This window comes from Macaca nemestrina, chromosome 8, assembly GCF_043159975.1.
Source record: "Macaca nemestrina isolate mMacNem1 chromosome 8, mMacNem.hap1, whole genome shotgun sequence".
Lineage (NCBI taxonomy): Eukaryota > Metazoa > Chordata > Mammalia > Primates > Cercopithecidae > Macaca > Macaca nemestrina.
The window spans coordinates 41,280,208-41,298,364 of NC_092132.1; the positions used below are offsets into that span (position 1 = coordinate 41,280,208).

The 18,157-nt window shown below is 36.1% G+C and overlaps 1 protein-coding gene and 1 long non-coding RNA gene across 51 annotated transcripts in view; one reads left to right on the top strand and one right to left on the bottom strand.

Annotated features, from left to right (window-relative positions):
- LOC105476014 (regulating synaptic membrane exocytosis 2) overlaps positions 1-18,157 on the bottom strand; it is a 763,868-nt gene that overhangs the window by 111,121 nt on the left and 634,590 nt on the right. For 25 of the 49 annotated variants that reach the window (XM_011731614.3, XM_011731613.3, XM_024790993.2 and 22 more), the window contains one exon: positions 529-770. The exons of the other annotated variants lie outside the window; for them this stretch is intronic. In XM_011731614.3, the coding sequence (XP_011729916.2) occupies positions 529-770 (242 nt within the window). The remainder of the gene's footprint in view (positions 1-528; positions 771-18,157) is intronic. 49 annotated transcript variants of the gene reach the window in all.
- LOC139355618 (uncharacterized) overlaps positions 1-18,157 on the top strand; it is a 43,035-nt gene that overhangs the window by 5,369 nt on the left and 19,509 nt on the right. For both annotated transcript variants that reach the window (XR_011606379.1, XR_011606380.1), the window contains exons 2-3: positions 4,798-4,886; positions 6,686-6,728. This is a non-coding gene — a long non-coding RNA (uncharacterized lncRNA). The remainder of the gene's footprint in view (positions 1-4,797; positions 4,887-6,685; positions 6,729-18,157) is intronic.

Here is an 18,157-nt window from a genome sequence, read left to right on the forward strand (position 1 = left end):
TGTTTGAAGTTTTAACAGGGAAATAAAAATTGCAGTGAGAAAATTGACATTACTGGCAAATGTTGCTTACAAACTGAAAAGGAAGTTGGGTTGTCAGCAATACAAGAACTGTATTATTCACACAAAATATGAGGAGTCATCTTCACAGTATCTTGCTGGGAATGGAAATTAATTTAGCTGGTTCCAACTTGAGGAACCTAAAGAAAAGCAAATATCCCCCATTTCAGATTATCTTTACAAAGGATCAGCAACTGGCAATTGGGTGTCACAGCATAACTCTTCCCTGAGGAGGAAAGACATTATCTACATTTTAAGAACACTAGCCAAGGTTCATTTTGAAGCAGGCTCATTGATCACTGGAAAAAACATCATTATTGATCTCAGAAAGGTTAACTAGTTTAAAATACCCTTTCCCTCTGGAACATGTCATCATCCACATATTACTGCAATAAAACGAATAGGAGAAAAGAAATATACCTTGTAATGACAACTCAAATATGAAGTTAAAAGTAACATTAAAATTCCTACCCGTTTGGCTGAGCTGAGAAGCACTGCGACTTTTCCGTGACAGACCAACAATAGCTACCATTTTGGCACCAATGCTAGAGCGCCGCTTTTTGCCACTGGTGCCCAAGGCGCCCACTGCAGTGTCAGACTGGCTGCCATCATTCTTCTCCAGTGAGCACATGTCTCCACTGATGCTGGTGCTTTTTGTCATGTTCTTCCCTGATATGCCCATTTGTCTGCTTTGCATTTTGGATGTAAAGACACTGTCAGCCGATGGATCATTAAAAGTGAGGACAAGAGTAAAAAGGAAAAGACAGAAAATGCATTTTAGATAAAACATTTGGAGTATAATTAAATTATATCATCTAATGGAATATATTTTTAGGATTTAAAAAATTTCAAGTACCATGGTCTTAATTTTGTGCTTTGCTACTCTGGGCCAACCTTACAGCAAATATGCAAAATCAGATTTATGATTTTATTTCTACTGTCAAAGACAAGGTGCAAGTTCGCATAATCACAGGAAAAAAATTCATGAAAAATCAGTGGGTTCATTTAAGACACTATGCTGTCCTGCAAGTGGAAGTATGCCTTTAGGTAGGCATACAACATAAGGGAGAAGTTTACAAAAACATTCTTCTGTACTTTACTGTTGCTTTCAAAAAGAAATTAGACAAGTGGGAAAATTTTACCAAAAAAAAAAAAAAAAAAAAAAGGCCAATAATATAGTATCCATTTCAAGAGTGGCCCTGTAACTTTTCTCATAATAAAGTTTATCTACTAATGGTTAAATTTTCTAAAAAGACTTGCTATTTTCATTAGCTTTGAATTAAAAAATACTTTATTTTACTTTACTTAATTTCATCATTACTGATATAAATCTATATTACAAAAATAAAGAAAAGAAAGATTTCCTTCTTGCATTCTTTTGAAAGAAAGAAAAATCATTAGCAGTTTTCCAGACAGTGCACCAGAAAGCAATCAATGAATCACTGAGGCATGTGAGCTGATTAATAATCTACTGCAAGACTAATACTGCAACTGGGAGTAATTAAAGAAATGACTTTGGATTTTTCCACGATTTCTGGGGTATGGTAGAGGTAGATTAGAAAGTGAAGAATCTGGAAGCAGGCTATCTAGCTAGTCCCCATAAACCTAGGAGGAATATGAGAGAAGCAGTCTGTTTTGCAGGAATGAAAAGACTTATTTACACATCAATTTTTGACTCAGTATTGGGGAAAGTTTTATTTTGGTTCTGATAATGAATGTTTAATATATAAAGTAATAAAAAAGAATAAGAATCAAGAAACAGAAATATCTTTAAACATTACATAAAGGATGAGAATTAGAAAACTAACCTATTGAGGTGAACTCTTATATCTAATTCAATATCTTGGTCTTCCAAAAAAAAAAGTGTTTTCTATCCTAGAGTAAAATCTGGTTAAAGGCTAGGACCACATACTACTTTGGTTAACCTATGTAATATCTTTTCCAAGTATTTAAGAGGGAAAAGACCCAGTGTGAAATTAAAAATATATATATAGTGAAGTATACTATTATATCCCTCACATTCGTTTTAAGAAAAAATGTGGCATACATAGTCAGAAACAGGACAGAGAGAGTCCGTGTGTGTGTGTGTGTGTGTGTGTGTGTGTGTGTGTGTGTGTGTGAGAGAGAGAGAGAGAGAGAGAGAGAGAGAAGGCACAGGCGGGTGAGGAGAGAGAGAAGAGAAGAGAAAAGAGAAGAGAATATGTTTCTGTAATATCCTGAACTGATAATTTTCAACTTTGTTTGATTTTGATAGAAAGTAAAAAGACAAGGCTTGTTATAGTTTAAAAGGGCCAAAGTTTAACAGAAACTAAGGCTTTATATTATAACCTATGTTCCATAGTTAGAATAAACTAGTGTTTCTGTTATATAGCAATTTTTGGGTGGGCACAGTAGCTCACGCCTGTAATCCTAGCAATTAGGGAGGCTGAGGCAAGATGACTGCTTAAGCCCAGGAGTTTGATACCAGCCTGGGCAACATGTGAGACCCCATCTCTACAAAAAAGTAAAAAATTAGCCAGGCATGGTGGCACATGCCTGTAGTCCCAGCTACTTGGGAGGCACAGGTGGGAGGATCACCTGAGCCTGAGAGGTTGAGGTTGCAGTGAGCCGAGATGGTGCCACTCCACTCCAGCCTTGATGACAGACTGAGATCCTGTCTCAGAAAAAAGAAAAAGAAATTTTCACTGAAAACATATACTTTTCTAAAGAGCCACCTAATCTACTAATTACCAAGGATGTCAAAGATACACTCACAAAATTGTATCTTGTGATTTTTGCATTTGAATTTTTATGTTTGAATATCAAGGCCATAAAGAACTTGACCAAAATCAAATAAGATACTACAATAAAATACTAATTGGAACTGATACATCTTTTTGTAGATAATATTTTAATGAGAACTTGGTTTGAAACAAGTACACTTCTCTTCAACCTAACAACTTTAATAAAGCATTATTTACAAAAGGAGTTATTTATTTTTATTCATTTGTTTTTTAGAGACAGTGTTTTGCTCTGTCACCCAGACTAGGGTGCAATGGTACAACCATAGCTCATCGTAACCTTGAAGACCTGGGCTCAAGTGATTTTCCTGCTTTAGCTTCCTAAGTAGCTAGGACTACAGTGCATGCCAGCACACCCGGCTAATTTTTTGGGGGGCGGGGGCAGGGTAGACAGAGTCTCACTGTGTTGCCAGGGCTGGTCTCAACTCCTGGACTCAAGGGATCCTCTCTCCTGGGCCTCCCAAAGTCCTGGGATTACAGGCGTGAGCCACCGAGCCTGGCCCAAAAGGGGTTATTAAAAGTTTTATAAGATGGATACTCTTTTTATTTCCTTGAACTTAGAGATCACCAGGGATGAGTTTATGAATAGTGGCACTAGAGTGGTTTGTTTTGATGAGAGAAAGGTTGCGGCTAGGGTTCCTTTTCTTTCTTCACTGGACATCATCTAAAACTATAAGCAAAAAATGTAAAAAAACAAGCTACCATTTTTTTTTTTTTGAGATAGAGTTTCGCTCTCGTTGCCCAGGCTGTAGTGCAATGGCACAATCTAGCTCACTGTAACCTCCACCTCCTGGGTTCAAGCGATTCTCCTGTCACAGCCTCACAAGTAGCTGGGATTGTAGGCATGCACCACCATGTCCAGCTATTTTTTTTTTGTATTTTTAGTAGAGACGGGGTTTCTCCATGTTGGTCAGGTTGGTCTTGAACTCCTGACCTCCGGTTATCCTCCTGCCTTGGCCTCCCAAAGTGCTGGGATTACACACGTGAGCCACCGTGTCTGGTCACAAGTTACCAAAATTTTTAAAGTTTTGGGACTCTTGATTTATGAAATACTTTGTAGTAAAGAATTTGTAATTATGGGCAATATTTTAAAATGCTCAATTTGGTTAGGAAAAGATGTATTACATTAGCAATTGTTTTAAAAGAGAAATTTCATAAGGGTTTGGAAATACAGTATATTTCAATACTTCTGGTGAGATCTCAGTGATAGATTTCTAAAGAGCAACTTGGCAATATATGTCAAAAGCCTTAAAAAAAACAAGCCTACCCTTTAACCTGGCAATTCTAGTTTACAATTTATCACAAGAGAAAACTTAGCAATGTGTACAGATTTAGCTATAATGATATTTACTGCAAAATTGATTATAATAGCAAAAAAAATAAAAAATAAAAACAAGGGGAGAAAACCCACAAATGTCCAACAATAGTGGGTGTTTAAATAAATTATGTTCATCAATAAAAGACAATGTACTTTTGAAAATGCTGTTATATATAAATGTTTATGGACATAAAAAGATATTCTTGATGGTGGGGGATGGGGAGGGAGAAGCAGATATTTGTAACTTAGCTTTGGGTGACATATGTATTAAATATGGATTCACCCTACTACGAGGGGACATAGGGAAATTCACATCCCAGAGTTTTTCCAGTGACAGAAATCCAAAAATAGTTTTATAAAAAAAGAAGAAATATTTTGTGCTAAACTAAGTAATTTGAGAAGCCTAGATTCATGAGATGATGTACCAGTCATCTGCACAAAAGGAGAATGAAGAGAGCATGATGAAAAATAAAATATTGTGTTCAGAAAAATTTTATTTTTAGGGGAAAAATATAAATGTACGTAGCCAAAAATATGAAATGTTATACTGTGACCAGTCTGCTAAAAGTCATTTTAATTTTTTCTGGTTGATAGCTATGTTTTAAAAAAAAAGTTTGTCTTTTTCTATTTTGTTTTTTCCAGAATAAACATAAAAAGTGTTGGTAATAAAAAAAAACTAAAACAGACAAATGAAAAAAGCAATCAAGGACCAACATCGCTTCTTCTTTTATGTAAGTCAAATTATTCAACCCACATTAGTTCATGTCAGGCGTTAAAGGTACAGTATGGATTTCTAGCTAATCCTAACAGATTACTACACAACATATTGAGTGTTGATATAGGGTGTTCAGTTTTAGAAAGGGACACTGTTTTTACATTTCTAAATATTGTTTTGTGCATATTTATAATTTTTGGCTTTAGAAAAACAATAAAAACTGTATATATTTAGTATTATCAAAGTTAAATATATAAAACTTCCAATACAAGAGACTGATTTATGGCAAAATTATAGTTGTTGAAAAGTTGTATCCTGAATGGTTAAAGAAAAAGGCAAATCTAGTATTGTCAATCATTAGGAGAAAAGTAACAAATAACTACAAAGCAAGTGAAATATGAGTATTCCCCAAATACATAAATAGCATATTAGGGATTATTGGAAGATGTGATTAAATTAAATGAAGTTTATATGCTATAGGGCCAAAAGTTTTCATTGATAGGTTTGAATGAATAGAGGTTAAGTGGTTTGGCTTCAAGATAAAAAATAGCAAAGATGAGACAAAGACAAATTCTGAGTCTTAAGAATGCATAGTCATGCCAAAACAAATATTTCATCATATTAGAGCTGAGAAGGTAGTCTGGAAATAGTTTACCAAGGAATGAAAGACTGGGGTGATTCTATGGAGGCCTAACAGCTAATACAATGGAGTATTAGGACTGTGGCACAGGGACAGAAAAGACATTGAAGGATAGAAAGTAGACAGAAATAGTTCCAGGAGTGAAACTATTTATAACACCTTTGGCAAGGAAGTGGTGATAGAGAGGGCTTGTAGTGTTCAAGAGTTTGAAGACAATAGCATTCTGGTAGATTAGAAACAAACCCAGTAGGACTGGTCAAGCTCCTAAACATGTTATCTTGAAAGGCTTACTTCCTTATTCTTCCCACTGTTGTGCTCCCTCAGCCAGGTGCCACAAATTAACTGAATACCTGTTACTATTATAACTCATACTTCATCGCACCAGTTGGCAGTTACTGGATACATGTCTGGATTTTAAAGTGCCATTTCTTGCATGTTCTTTGCAGGGGAAAAAAAAGCAACAACAACAACAACAAAATCTGGCTTCTGTCTAAAGTTCTCCTTTTATGTAAAAACTTCTCTATATTAAATACCATTTCTTTCCTAAAATGTGGTAGCTAAAATTATCATTATCCTAATTTACTACATAACAAACTTTATTTCACTTTAACTCAAATTACCATCTATGATTTTAGGCTAGTAAACTAGTAATCATTTATTCAACAAAGATTTAATGAACACCTATTATGACAAATATGGGGATACGAAAATGATATGACATAGTCTCTTTGATTAATTTGCTGGCAAGTATCAGCATGTAAAACACAAATATGGCTGCATAAGAACTTGGTTTTGGTTTACAACTGAAATTCCAATGGTCAACTCTAATGTCAATAAATCTTAATTTAGTTAAATGAAAACCTCTCTTTGAAGAGTATGTAAAAACTGAGTTTTTCATACTAATTCTTTGACTTCTGGAGATGACAGAAATGTAAAGTTTAGTATTTTTAACATTATTGCAAGTACTATATATAAATACATTATGTTAATATGCTTGAATGTATTAGTATAGTATCTAAACGTATTAGAGGGCATGTGTGTGTGTGTCTGTGTCTATGCCACAAAATGTCCAGGGTTAGGGAGAAATATCTGGCTAATTAACAACGTACATTTAGTCAAAAACATCTGCCTTGATTATAGCCATTAGTAATTAATCTATGTTTAACCTTCTTAAGTCTTAGGTCTCATGGCAGGAAGCAGTATTTCAGGGGTCACAAGGTAGGTCACTGCTTATTTGGGATAATTTAAGGAGCATCTAGGAGGCCTGTAATTTTCAAAATTCCTTTCCCAAGAGCTTGTTAATGCCAAAAATTCCAATGTATTAAATATTTCTTTTTTTAAAAAATGATTTGTTTCTTAGTTTAAAGTTTGCTCCCTTTTAACATGTCACATTCCTAGGATTTGGACATTCTTATTTAAAAGATATTTACTTTGGGCCGGGCACAGTGGCTCATGTCTGTAATCCCAGCACTTTGGGAGGCTGAGGCGGGTGGATCACCTTGGGTCAGAAGTTCGAAACCAGCCTGGCCAACATGGCAAAACCCCATCTCTACTATAAATGACAAAAATTAGCTGGGCGTGATGGCGGGCACCTGTAATCCTAGCGACTCGGGAGGCTGAGGCAGGAGAATCCCTTGAACCCGGGAGGCAGAGGTTGCAGTGAGCCAAGATCATGCCATTGCACTCCAGCCTGGGCAACAACAGTGAAACTCCATCACAAAATAAATAAATAAAATAAAATAAAATAAAAAATTATTTGAAATAAATAAAAATAAATTAAAAGTAGTAGGCTATGTAGCAGGCACTATTCTCAAAATTAAGAGGTATAGCATAGAAAAGGACAGAATGCTCCTGTTTCATGGAGGTTTCATTCATACTGTCATAGTGAAAGACAGTAAACAAGTAAATAATTGATAATTTTAGATAGTGATATGTGATCTGAAGAAAATAAGATGGAATAAAATAACAAGGGAATGAAAAGTTTGGGGACAACATTAAATAAGGTTGTCAAGGAAGGCCTCTCTGAAGAGGAGACAATTGATCTGAGCTCTGAATGATGAACCCAGTCAGATAAAAGAAGCGTGTTCTAAGTTTAGAGAGGAGCAAGTGCAAATATCCTGAGGCAAGAATGAGAATGTTTGTTGGAGAAAATTTACAAAACTAAATATAAATGGAATGAAGTGAAGGTGAGCACTGTAGATAGGATAAGGCCTACCTGTGTGGGGACAAATGCACGGCCTGCATGACTTACTCATATTTAACTGCCTATTCAAGTATTACATCAGCGCTGCCCAAAGACTGTGAGAACTTAGAATGCACAGGTTCTTGTATCAGGAGACTTGGGATTCAGCTCAGTATTATGACTCCAAATATAACATCAAAGGGCATTCTGGAGAGATCATGGCTATCTTCCTTAAAAGTGATAAATTTATGAAGGCTAAATCTTTAAGGAAATTAGGAATATTCCTTTATTAACTGAACATAAAAAAATTCATTTAAACTCAAGTCTGTCTATATATTGAACCTTTACTATCTCTTGAATTTATAAATTATCTACCAAATTATTGAATAATAGACCTCTCCCTCCACCATAAGTTTGAAGGAAGTTACTTTAAAGAAAAATTTTAAATGTATTATGTTATATATCGTAAGCATATGTTTCTCTGTTTATTACACCATGCTCATGGTTCCTAATCATTTGTCTATTATGAAAGGATAAATTTTCAGTATCTTTTATTATGCTAGTTATATGTCCCTACACTCTCTAGCTGTGTTTTTTCTTCCTTAAAAACAATTAAACACAAAAACTACATTTAAAATGTACATGTTTAAAAAATAGGTGTCATTTGCTTTCTCTGTGGATTTAAGATAAAAATGTATACAAAAATTATGATTTTAAAATGTCTTCATTATAACATGTATCTTACAAAAACTGTATCTCTTCTCTGATGATTTCAGCTACTTTTTTTTTTTTTAAATCATCCTTAGAGAGATGACCTGGTTTCCATTTTGTTTCTTTTTCTCCTTGAATTTTTAGTTCAAACATTTCTGGACTCAGCTAATTTAAACCATAGTAAACATCTTGCCACAAATTGATTGATTCCTTTAGCAAACATCTACCTTGCATCTACTTGGTGTTAGGTCCCAAGGACACAAGTGGGGGCTAAAATGGTACCTGCCCTCCATGCTCTGGCATATAGGGGCTGAAATTGACAAAAAGGAAGAATACATTGTTTTCTTCACATAAAAAGGGAATTTTCTCTAACTGTTCTGTTCAAAGCAAATATACATTTCTAATTATCTACCTAGAGGTGCCACTTTTTCTAAATTGTGCAAAGCCTCCATTTAGGCAAATGGTAGCTTTGGCCCTGTGGTCAATAAGAACAATAAATAAGGCATGAGACATAGTTATGATCTAAGGGGCATATGCTTTAGGGGTACAAATATGAGTGAAAATGCTTATACAAATTAGCAAAAGAAAAGGTATAAGTACAGAGAAAAGGGACATAAACCCAGTGTTAGGAAATTTCACTAGAGGGAAGGATACTATTGAGAATCAGAGATGAGAAAAGCTTTATAAACTTGGGTCTTGAATGGTGGGTAAAAATTATGACATGTAGAGAGAGAAAAATATTCAAGAGAATATTACAAATAATACAGTGGTTAGAATGCACATGTCATGGTTTTAAGATGCAAAAATCTTCAATAACAGCAAACTGAATTCAACAATACATTAGCCGGGCGCGGTGGCTCAAGCCTGTAATCCCAGCACTTTGGGAGGCCGAGACGGGCGGATCACGAGGTCAGGAGATCGAGACCATCCTGGCTAACACGGTGAAACCCCGTCTCTACTAAAAAATATAAAAAACTAGCCGGGCGAGGTGGCGGGCGCCTGTAGTCCCAGCTACTCGGGAGGCTGAGGCAGGAGAATGGCGTGAACCCGGGAGGCGGAGCTTGCAGTGAGCTGAGATCCGGCCACTGCACTCCAGCCTGGGTGACAGAGCGAGACTCCGTCTCAAAAAAAAAACACAAAAAACAAAAAACAAAAAACAAAAACAAAAAAACAATACATTAAAAAGATCTTTCATCATGACCAAGTGGGATTGATCCCAGCAATGCAAAGATGGTTCAACATATGTAAATCAATCAGTGTGATACATTATATCAACAGAATGAAGGACAAAAAGCATATGATAATTTCAATTGATGCTGAAAAAGCATTTGATAAAATTAAATATCCCTTCAGGATGAAAACCTTCAAAAAACTGGGTATAGAAAGAACATACGTAAACTCAATAAAAGCCATACACAATAGAACCACAGCTAGTATCATACTGAAGGGGGAAAAGCTGAAAGCCTTTCCTGCAAGATCTGAAACATGGCAAGGATGCCCATTTTCACGACTATTATTCAACATCATACTGGGAGTCCTAGCTAGATCAATCAGACAAGAGAAATAAACAAAGGGCATCCAAATTGGAAAGAAAGAAGTCAAATTATCTTTGTTTGCAGATGACAGGATTTTATATTTGGAAAAACCTAAAGACTCCACCAAAAAAATTATTAGAATTGATAAACAAATTCAGGAAAGTTGCAGGACATAAAATTGATATACAAAAGTCAGTAGCATTTCTATATGGCAACAGTAAACAATCTGAAAAAGAAATCAAGAAAGTAATCTCATGTATAATAGCTACAAATAAAATAAAATACCTAGGATAAACTTAACCAAGGAAGTGAAAGATCTCTATAATAAAACTACAAAACACTGGCAGGAGAAATTGAAGAGGACACAAAAAATGGAAAGATATTCCATGTTCATGGACTGGAAGAATCAATATTGTTAAAAATGTCCATACTACCCAAAGCAATCTACAGATTCAATGTAATCTGTATCACAATAACAATATTCTAAACAGAAATAGAAACAATAATCCTAAAATATATATGGAGCCACAAAAGACCCAGAATAGCTAAAGCTATCCTAAGCAAAAGGAACAAAACTGGAGGAATCACATTATCTGACTTCAAATTATACTATAGAGCTCTATTAACCAAAACAGCATGATACTGGAATAAAAACAGACACATAGACCAATGGAACAGAATCGGAGAAAATGGAACATATAGCCCAATGGAACAGAATCGAACAGAATCGAAGAAAATATTTGCAAACTACCCATCTGACAAGGGATTAATAACCAGAATATACAAGAAGCTCAATCAACAGGAAAAAATGTAATAATCCAATTTTAAAATGGGCAAAAGATCTAAATAGAAATTTATCAGAAGAAGACAAACAAATGGCAAACAAGTATATGAAAAGGCATTCAACATCACTGATCATCAGAGAAATGCAAATCAAAACTACAATGAAATATCATTTCACCCCAGTTAAAATGGATTTTATTGAGAAAAGAGGTGATGAATGCTGGCGAGAATGTGCAAAAAAGGGAACCCTCTTACACCGTTGGTGGGAATGTAAATTAGTACAGCTACTATGAAGAAAAGTTTGGAGGTTCCTCAAGAAACTAAAAATAGAACTACCATATTATCCAGAAATCCCATTGTGAGATATACACCCAAATTGAAGAGATATCTGCACTCTCATGGTTACTGCAGCGCTATTCATGATAGCTAAGATTTGGAAGCAAACTAAGTGTCCATCAACAGATAAATGGATAAAGAAAATGTGGTACACACATACAATGGAGTACTATTCAGCCATATAAAAGAATGAGATCCCATCATTTACAACAACATGGATGGAACTGGAGGATGTTTTGTTAAGTGAAATAAGCCAGCCACAGCAAGACAAATTTTGCATGTTTTCACTTATTTGTGGGAGCTAAAAATTAAAACAACTGAACTCATGGATCTAGATTACAGAATGATGGTTATCAGGGGCTGAGAAGGGTACTGGCGAGGTGGAGGTGGGGAGAATAGGGATGGTTAATGGGTACAAAAATATGATTAGATAAAATGAACAATATCTAGTATTTGAAAGCATAACAGGGTGACTATAGTTAACAATAATTTATTATACATTTAAAAATAATTAAAAGAGTATCATTGGATTGTAAGAAAGGGTGAATCATTTTTTTCTAACATGTAGAATTTCTAACACAAATGTGAAGCATTGTTACGTCTGTGATCTCATTAAACAAAACTACAAATGAACAAATAAACAAGGCAATCTATTCAGTGAGGATGTCAAGAATAAAACTATGCTTCACTTCTAAGTATCTTCTATTGATTATATACCTTTCTGCTATTTATCTTATGCCATCTATTTATTATATACACGATTGTAAGCTAAATGGGGCAAAGACTTTTCCTCTTTTGTTCATTGGTAAATTGTAGGTTTTAAAATAATGTTTGCCACATGGTGAGTGTTCAGCAAATATTTGTTGAATAAATGAGTTTATCTTTAAAACAAATGTAACTCTCTCAAGGTTGTGATGAGGTAATCCTCATGAATTAACGAAGCAACCCCAATGAGGTAACATATATACAGCAATTAGCACAACGTCTAGAATATGGTTAAGATATGTTGGCTCTAATTATTATGTATATTTACAATTACACGGAGGCATTAAGGTTTTACTAAAAATAGAAACAAACTTGTTAGATTTATTTGAAGAAGCAGCTATTTTATATAACCAGAGATGGTCTGTGGCCTCGAAGAAACAGTCCCTCAGATTTCATATAGCCAAATAATCCCCATACCTTTGGTAATTTCAAATGTGAAAAATATGTAATTCAATAAAAACCATTCATAAAATAATCTTGGAATGCAGATGATTGATAATAATGATATACAAGTAAGTTTAATTTCATAGACTAATTTGTTAATTTTCAGATTATTGTTAATATGTGAGTACAGTCGAATTTTTTTAACTTTTAAATTCAGGGGTACAAGTGCAGGTTTGTTACATAGGTAAACTTGTGTTATAGGGATCTGTTGTACAGATTATCTCATTACCCGGGTATTAAGCCTAGTACCCATTAGTTATTTTTCCTGTTCTTCTCCCTTCTCCCACCCTTCACCCTCCAAAAGGCCCCAGCGTGTGTTGTTCCCCTCTCTGTGTCCATGTGTTCTCATCATTTAGCTCCCACTTATAAGTGAGAACATGTGGTATTTAAATTTCTGTTCCTGTGTTAGTTTGCTAAGGATAATGGCCTCCAGCTCTATCTATATCCCTGCAAAGGATGTAATCTCATTCGTTTTTATGGCTGCATAGCATTCCATGGTGCATATGTACCACATTTTCTTTATCCAATCTATCACTGATGGGCATTTAGGTTGATTCCATGAACAGACTAATTTATTAACTACAAAATGTCAAATATTATGGTTGGCACTAAATAAAAAGTTATACACTTCTGGCATAAATGCTATACACAATCCACATGAATAAATTTACTCTTCAGTTTTGTTGGTAAATAATTATTAACATTGGAAATTCCCTTTATTCCTTAGATTATCCCTAGAAAACATTCCAAAACTCCAAAATGTAGATTTTCCCATACACCCCTTTTTGTCCGTTAAGGATGACAATTTAAGTGCTGTATTATTGCTTCTAGCTAAATGTTAATTAAAATTGGATAAAAATGCTCAGTGAGAGTAGAGACATAAGATAGACAATAAATGGGTCATCAAAAACGTCGCCACTGTAACCTGAACACATTTATGGCAAAAGTGTTGAACAAAGTATATGGATGATTTGTATATTTAATAAGCAGAGTAATTATCTACTGGTAAGCCAACTGAATTTAATTAGAAAACTCACATTCAAGATATAGCTACACTAATCAAGTTGTAACTGAATAATCAAAGTAGTCTTTATGCCTTGGTCTCCATATTATATAAAATGGGAATAACATTATCCAGAACGTTACCCCAACAGTATCCATAAGGTTGCTACAAGGCTTTCTGTCTCCTTTCCTTCTAGCTCAATTAATTAGTTATCTTTACTCTTCAACATTATGAGAACCTTGAGCCCTCCACTTTTTTCCCAATATCAGCCCCTTCCTCTTCACTTATACTTAACCAACTTAGGTTCCATAGCCCATCATTTCAATCACTCTTTTGCAAATATCTTAAACTTTCTGAGTATCCCTCCTCATAAGACATCCAACTGGCTGAACTGCCTGATAAATCCTACCACATGCTGCTTCTCTGTGTACATCTCAACATTTCAGCAGTTTTTTTTTTTTTTTTTTTAGGTTGGGAGACCTAAAAACCTGGTCTCACTCTGGCACCCAGGCTGGAGTGCACTGGTGCGATCACAATTCACTGTAACCTTGACTTCGTGGGCTCAAGTGATCCTCCCATCTCAGTCTCCCAGGTAGCTGGGACTACAGACATACACCACCACACCTGATGAATTTTTTCTACTTTTTTCTTTTTATAGAGACGAAGTTTGGCCAAGTTCCCCAGGCTGGTCTTAACTACTTCTGGGCTTGAGCCATGTGCCTGCCTTGGCCTCCCAAAGTGCTGGGATTGCAGGCATGAGCCACCATGCCTGGCCCATATCAGCATTCTTGAAAAAAATTCAGCAGAGCAGTTGCTCCACTATAGTTCACTAACATTGGCCTCAAAATTATAGCATACATGTTCTCCCCACTCATACAATAAGGAGTGCATACCTACCTTCTTCATGCTATTCAAACCTCTCAGCTTCTGCTTTCCTCTCTGCAGACTTCTCATTACATTTCATAGAGAAAATAGAAGCTATCAGATGAAATTCCCTTACACCATATACACGAGGTTTTCAAAAATTCATGGAAAATTCATATTATGAAAAAAACTTCATGAATTTCAAATTTTTTTTGCACCAAAAATAAGCTCATACTAACTTGTTATAACATGTCTGAATAGGATCTATTTTGAGGTACTAAGAAGGATAAGACATCCATTTGAAAAGATCCCCTTTCACAGCAACATTAATTCTGCTTAAATTGAAGCAAGAACAACAAATTTAGGATGAAGTTTGGGTAGAAAATGGTGAAATCACTAATATTTTATGAAAAGTTTATGGGGACAATGCCCCAAAGAAATCAGCAGTTTACAAATGGATGACTTGTTTTAAGAAGGGACAGGATGATATGTTCAAGATGAACCCCCCAGTGGTAGATCATCCACATCAATTTGTGAGGAAAAAGTTAATCTTATTTGTGCCCTAATCAAAAAGATGAACAATTAATAGCACAAACAATAGCCAACACCATAGACATCTCAATTGGTTCAGCTTACACAATTCTGACTGAAAAATTAAAGTTGAGTAAACTTTCCACTTGATGGGTGCCAAACCTGTTGGATTCAGATTACCTGCAGACAAAAGCAGAGCTTTCAATCAAGTTTTTTTTTTTTTTTTTTTTTTTGAGATGAATTCTCACTCTGTTGCCCAGGCCGGAGTGCAGTGGCGCGATCTCAGCTCACTGTAAGCTCCACCTCCTGAGTTCATGCCATTCTCCTGCCTCAGCCTCCCAAGTAGCTGGGACTACAGGCACACGCCACCATGCCCAGCTAATTTTTTGGGTTTTTAGTAGAGACAGGGTTTAACCATGTTAGCCAGGATGGTCTTCATCTCCTGACCTCGTGATCCACCTGCCTCGGCCTCCCAAAGTGCTGGGATTATACTATGAGCGACAGCACCCAGCAGATTTTTTTTTTTTTTTTTGAAACAGGGTCTCACTCTGTTGCCCAGGCTGGAGTGCAGTGGCATTATCATGGCTCACTATAGCCTTGATTTCCTCGGTTCAGGTGATTCTCTCACATCAGTCTCCCAAGTAGCTAGGACTACAGGTGCATGTCACCATGTCCAGCTAATTTTTTGTATTTTTGGTAAAGATGGCCTTTTGCCATGTTGCCCAGGCTGGTCTCAAACTCCTGGGCTCAAGCAATCCACCCACCCTGGCCTCCCAAAGTGCTGGGATTACAGGCGTCAGCCACCACGCCTGGCTCAACAGAAATTTTAAACAAGTCAGATCAAGATCCTGAAGCATTTCTTTGATGAACCATAATAGGAGACAGAACACGGCTTAAGTACTACGATGCTGAAGACAAAGCACAATCAAAGGAATGACATTCGAGAGATGGAAGTGGTCTACTCAAAGCAAAAGCAGACTGGCAAAGAGCAAAAATCATGGCAACTGTTTTTGGGGGATGCTCAAGGCATCTTGCTTGCTAACTTTCCGGAGTGTCAAAGAATCACAACATCTGCTTATTATGAAAGTGTTTTGAGAACGTTAGCCAAAGCTTTTTTCTGGGCAGAAAAACTGCCTAGAAATGCTTCACCAGAGAAGTGTCCACCACAACAATGTTCCTGCTCATTCCTCTCATCAAATAAGGGCAATTTTTCAATAGTTTTGATGGGAAATCATTAGCCATTCACCTTACAGTGCTGATTTGGCTCCTTCTGAATTCTTTTTGTTTCCCAATCTTAAAAACTCTTTAAAGGGCACCTATTTTTCTTCAGTTAATACCGTAAACAAGACTGCTGTGACATGGTTAAATTTCTTACGGATAAACTAATTCACTGGTATTATCACTTCCAAAGTGTCTTTTTTTTTTTTAGACGGAGTCTCACTCTGTTGCCCAGGCTAGAGTATAGTGGTGCGATCTTGGCTCACTGCAACCTCTGCCTCTCGGGTTCAAGTGGTTCTACTTCAGCCTCCCGAGTAGCTGGGATTGCAGGCGCTCACCACTATGCTTGGCTAATTTTTGTATTTTTAGTAGAGATGGGGTCTCACCATGTTGGCCAAGCTGGTCTTGAACTCCTGACCTCAAAAGATCCACCTGCCTTGGCCTCTCAAAGCGCTGGGATTACAGGCGTGAGCCACCATGCCTGGCCCCAAAGTATCTTGAATTTGCTGGGGCTTGTGTTGAGAAATAACATTTATTTTAAAAAATTTTTATCTTTTAATTCCATTTTTTTCACAAAGTCTTTTGAGGTCTCCTTGTATGATACATGATACTATATATCATATATTAATGGATATTTGTAAATATATATAATCTCCAAATTTAAGTAGTAGGCTGAGCTTCTTTCTGAACTTCAGAACTATCTACCCAGTTGCCTACTTGTAACAAGCACTCAGATGTTACACAGAATATCACAAATTTGATCTGTTCTAAATTGATTTAATCTTTTATCTCAAACATATTCCTTCTTCAGTGTTCCTTATTTCAGTAAAGAGTATAACTATTTACGTAGTTGCTGAAGGTAAAAATCCAGAGGCACCCTTGATTTCCCCCTTTCCTTCATCCCCACACCTAATCTATCACTAAGTCTTACAAATTCTATCTGTAAAATATTTTACATATCCTTCCATTTCTCCCCATCCAGACTTTGACCATTGAAATCCATGCCACTCTGTCTACTTTACTGCAACAGCATCCTACATGCTTATGTTCCAACTACAACTCATTCGCCACATAGAAGCCACGTGATTTTTCTAAAATACAAATCATTTTATGGCAGTCTACTACTAAAGTTCTTCAGTGTCTTCTCATTGTACTTGGGAAAAATCCAAAATCCATATAATATGAAATATCAGAAGGAATTCCCTTATCTTCCAAATACCAGTCTATAAACCTAATTGTTCTGCACCCTATCCTCTGTTTCTTCTGCCTGTAACAAAAAGTGTCCCTTCTCTTTGGAAAAATCAATTCCTCCACAGGACCTCAGGATCCCACTCTCTTCTCTAATAGGGTCCTACAAGATTTTGGAGATCTGGTCTCTGCCTTTCTCTTTCACCTAAATGTCAAGCCATTTGTCTTTGTGAACAACTCTTTAGCCACAGTAACCTCTTCTAAATTTCTCAAAAATGTCAAGCTCTTTTCCAACTCAGCACCTTCACATGTTACATACTTCACTTAAAATGGTACAAACACAGATGTGGAATGTGAAGGGCAGAAAGGTTATGAAGTTTGCTGAAAGTTTTGTTGCTAGCATTGGAACCCAGCAGTCTGAAACTAGAACTTAGGTTTTTAGTTACCAACTTTACCAGTAGTATAAGAAGATGAATACGAATTCCCCTTAGCTTAGAGCAGGAGTTGCCACACTTTAGCCTGCATCAGAATTACCTGGAGGGCTTGTTAAAACACAAACTTTTTAGTTCATTAGGTCTGGGGTGATACCTGAAAACTGCATTTCTAACAAATTCCCGGGTGATGCTGATGGTACAGATCCATCAAGCACATTTTGAGAATTGCTGGCAGAGACTTACAGAATACAAACTACATGCCATGTGAAAAAATACTAAGTCTTCATTTGATGTTTAGTAAACAACATTCAGGTCACTCCTTTGTTTTGCTCAATTATTTCAGACCTGTAAAAACTGTCTGCATGTAGCTGTTACCATACAGCTTTTTATGTTACCATAATACTTTACCATATAGGTATGATATGCTGTGGTAATTGTGCTTATCTGTCCTCCTATATCCCTTAGTCAGGAATTTTATAACACCTACCGTCAGAGGTTTATTTTCTCTGTCTACCCGGTCAACATTTTTGCTTTCATTCCCTCCTGTAATAGAGCAGGTCAGAAAAAAGGTTGGAAATTCAAGTATTTGGCCTATTAAAAGGTAGTTCTATGCTTTTAAATGATTAGCAAATGTAGGTAGTAAGTACCTAGGC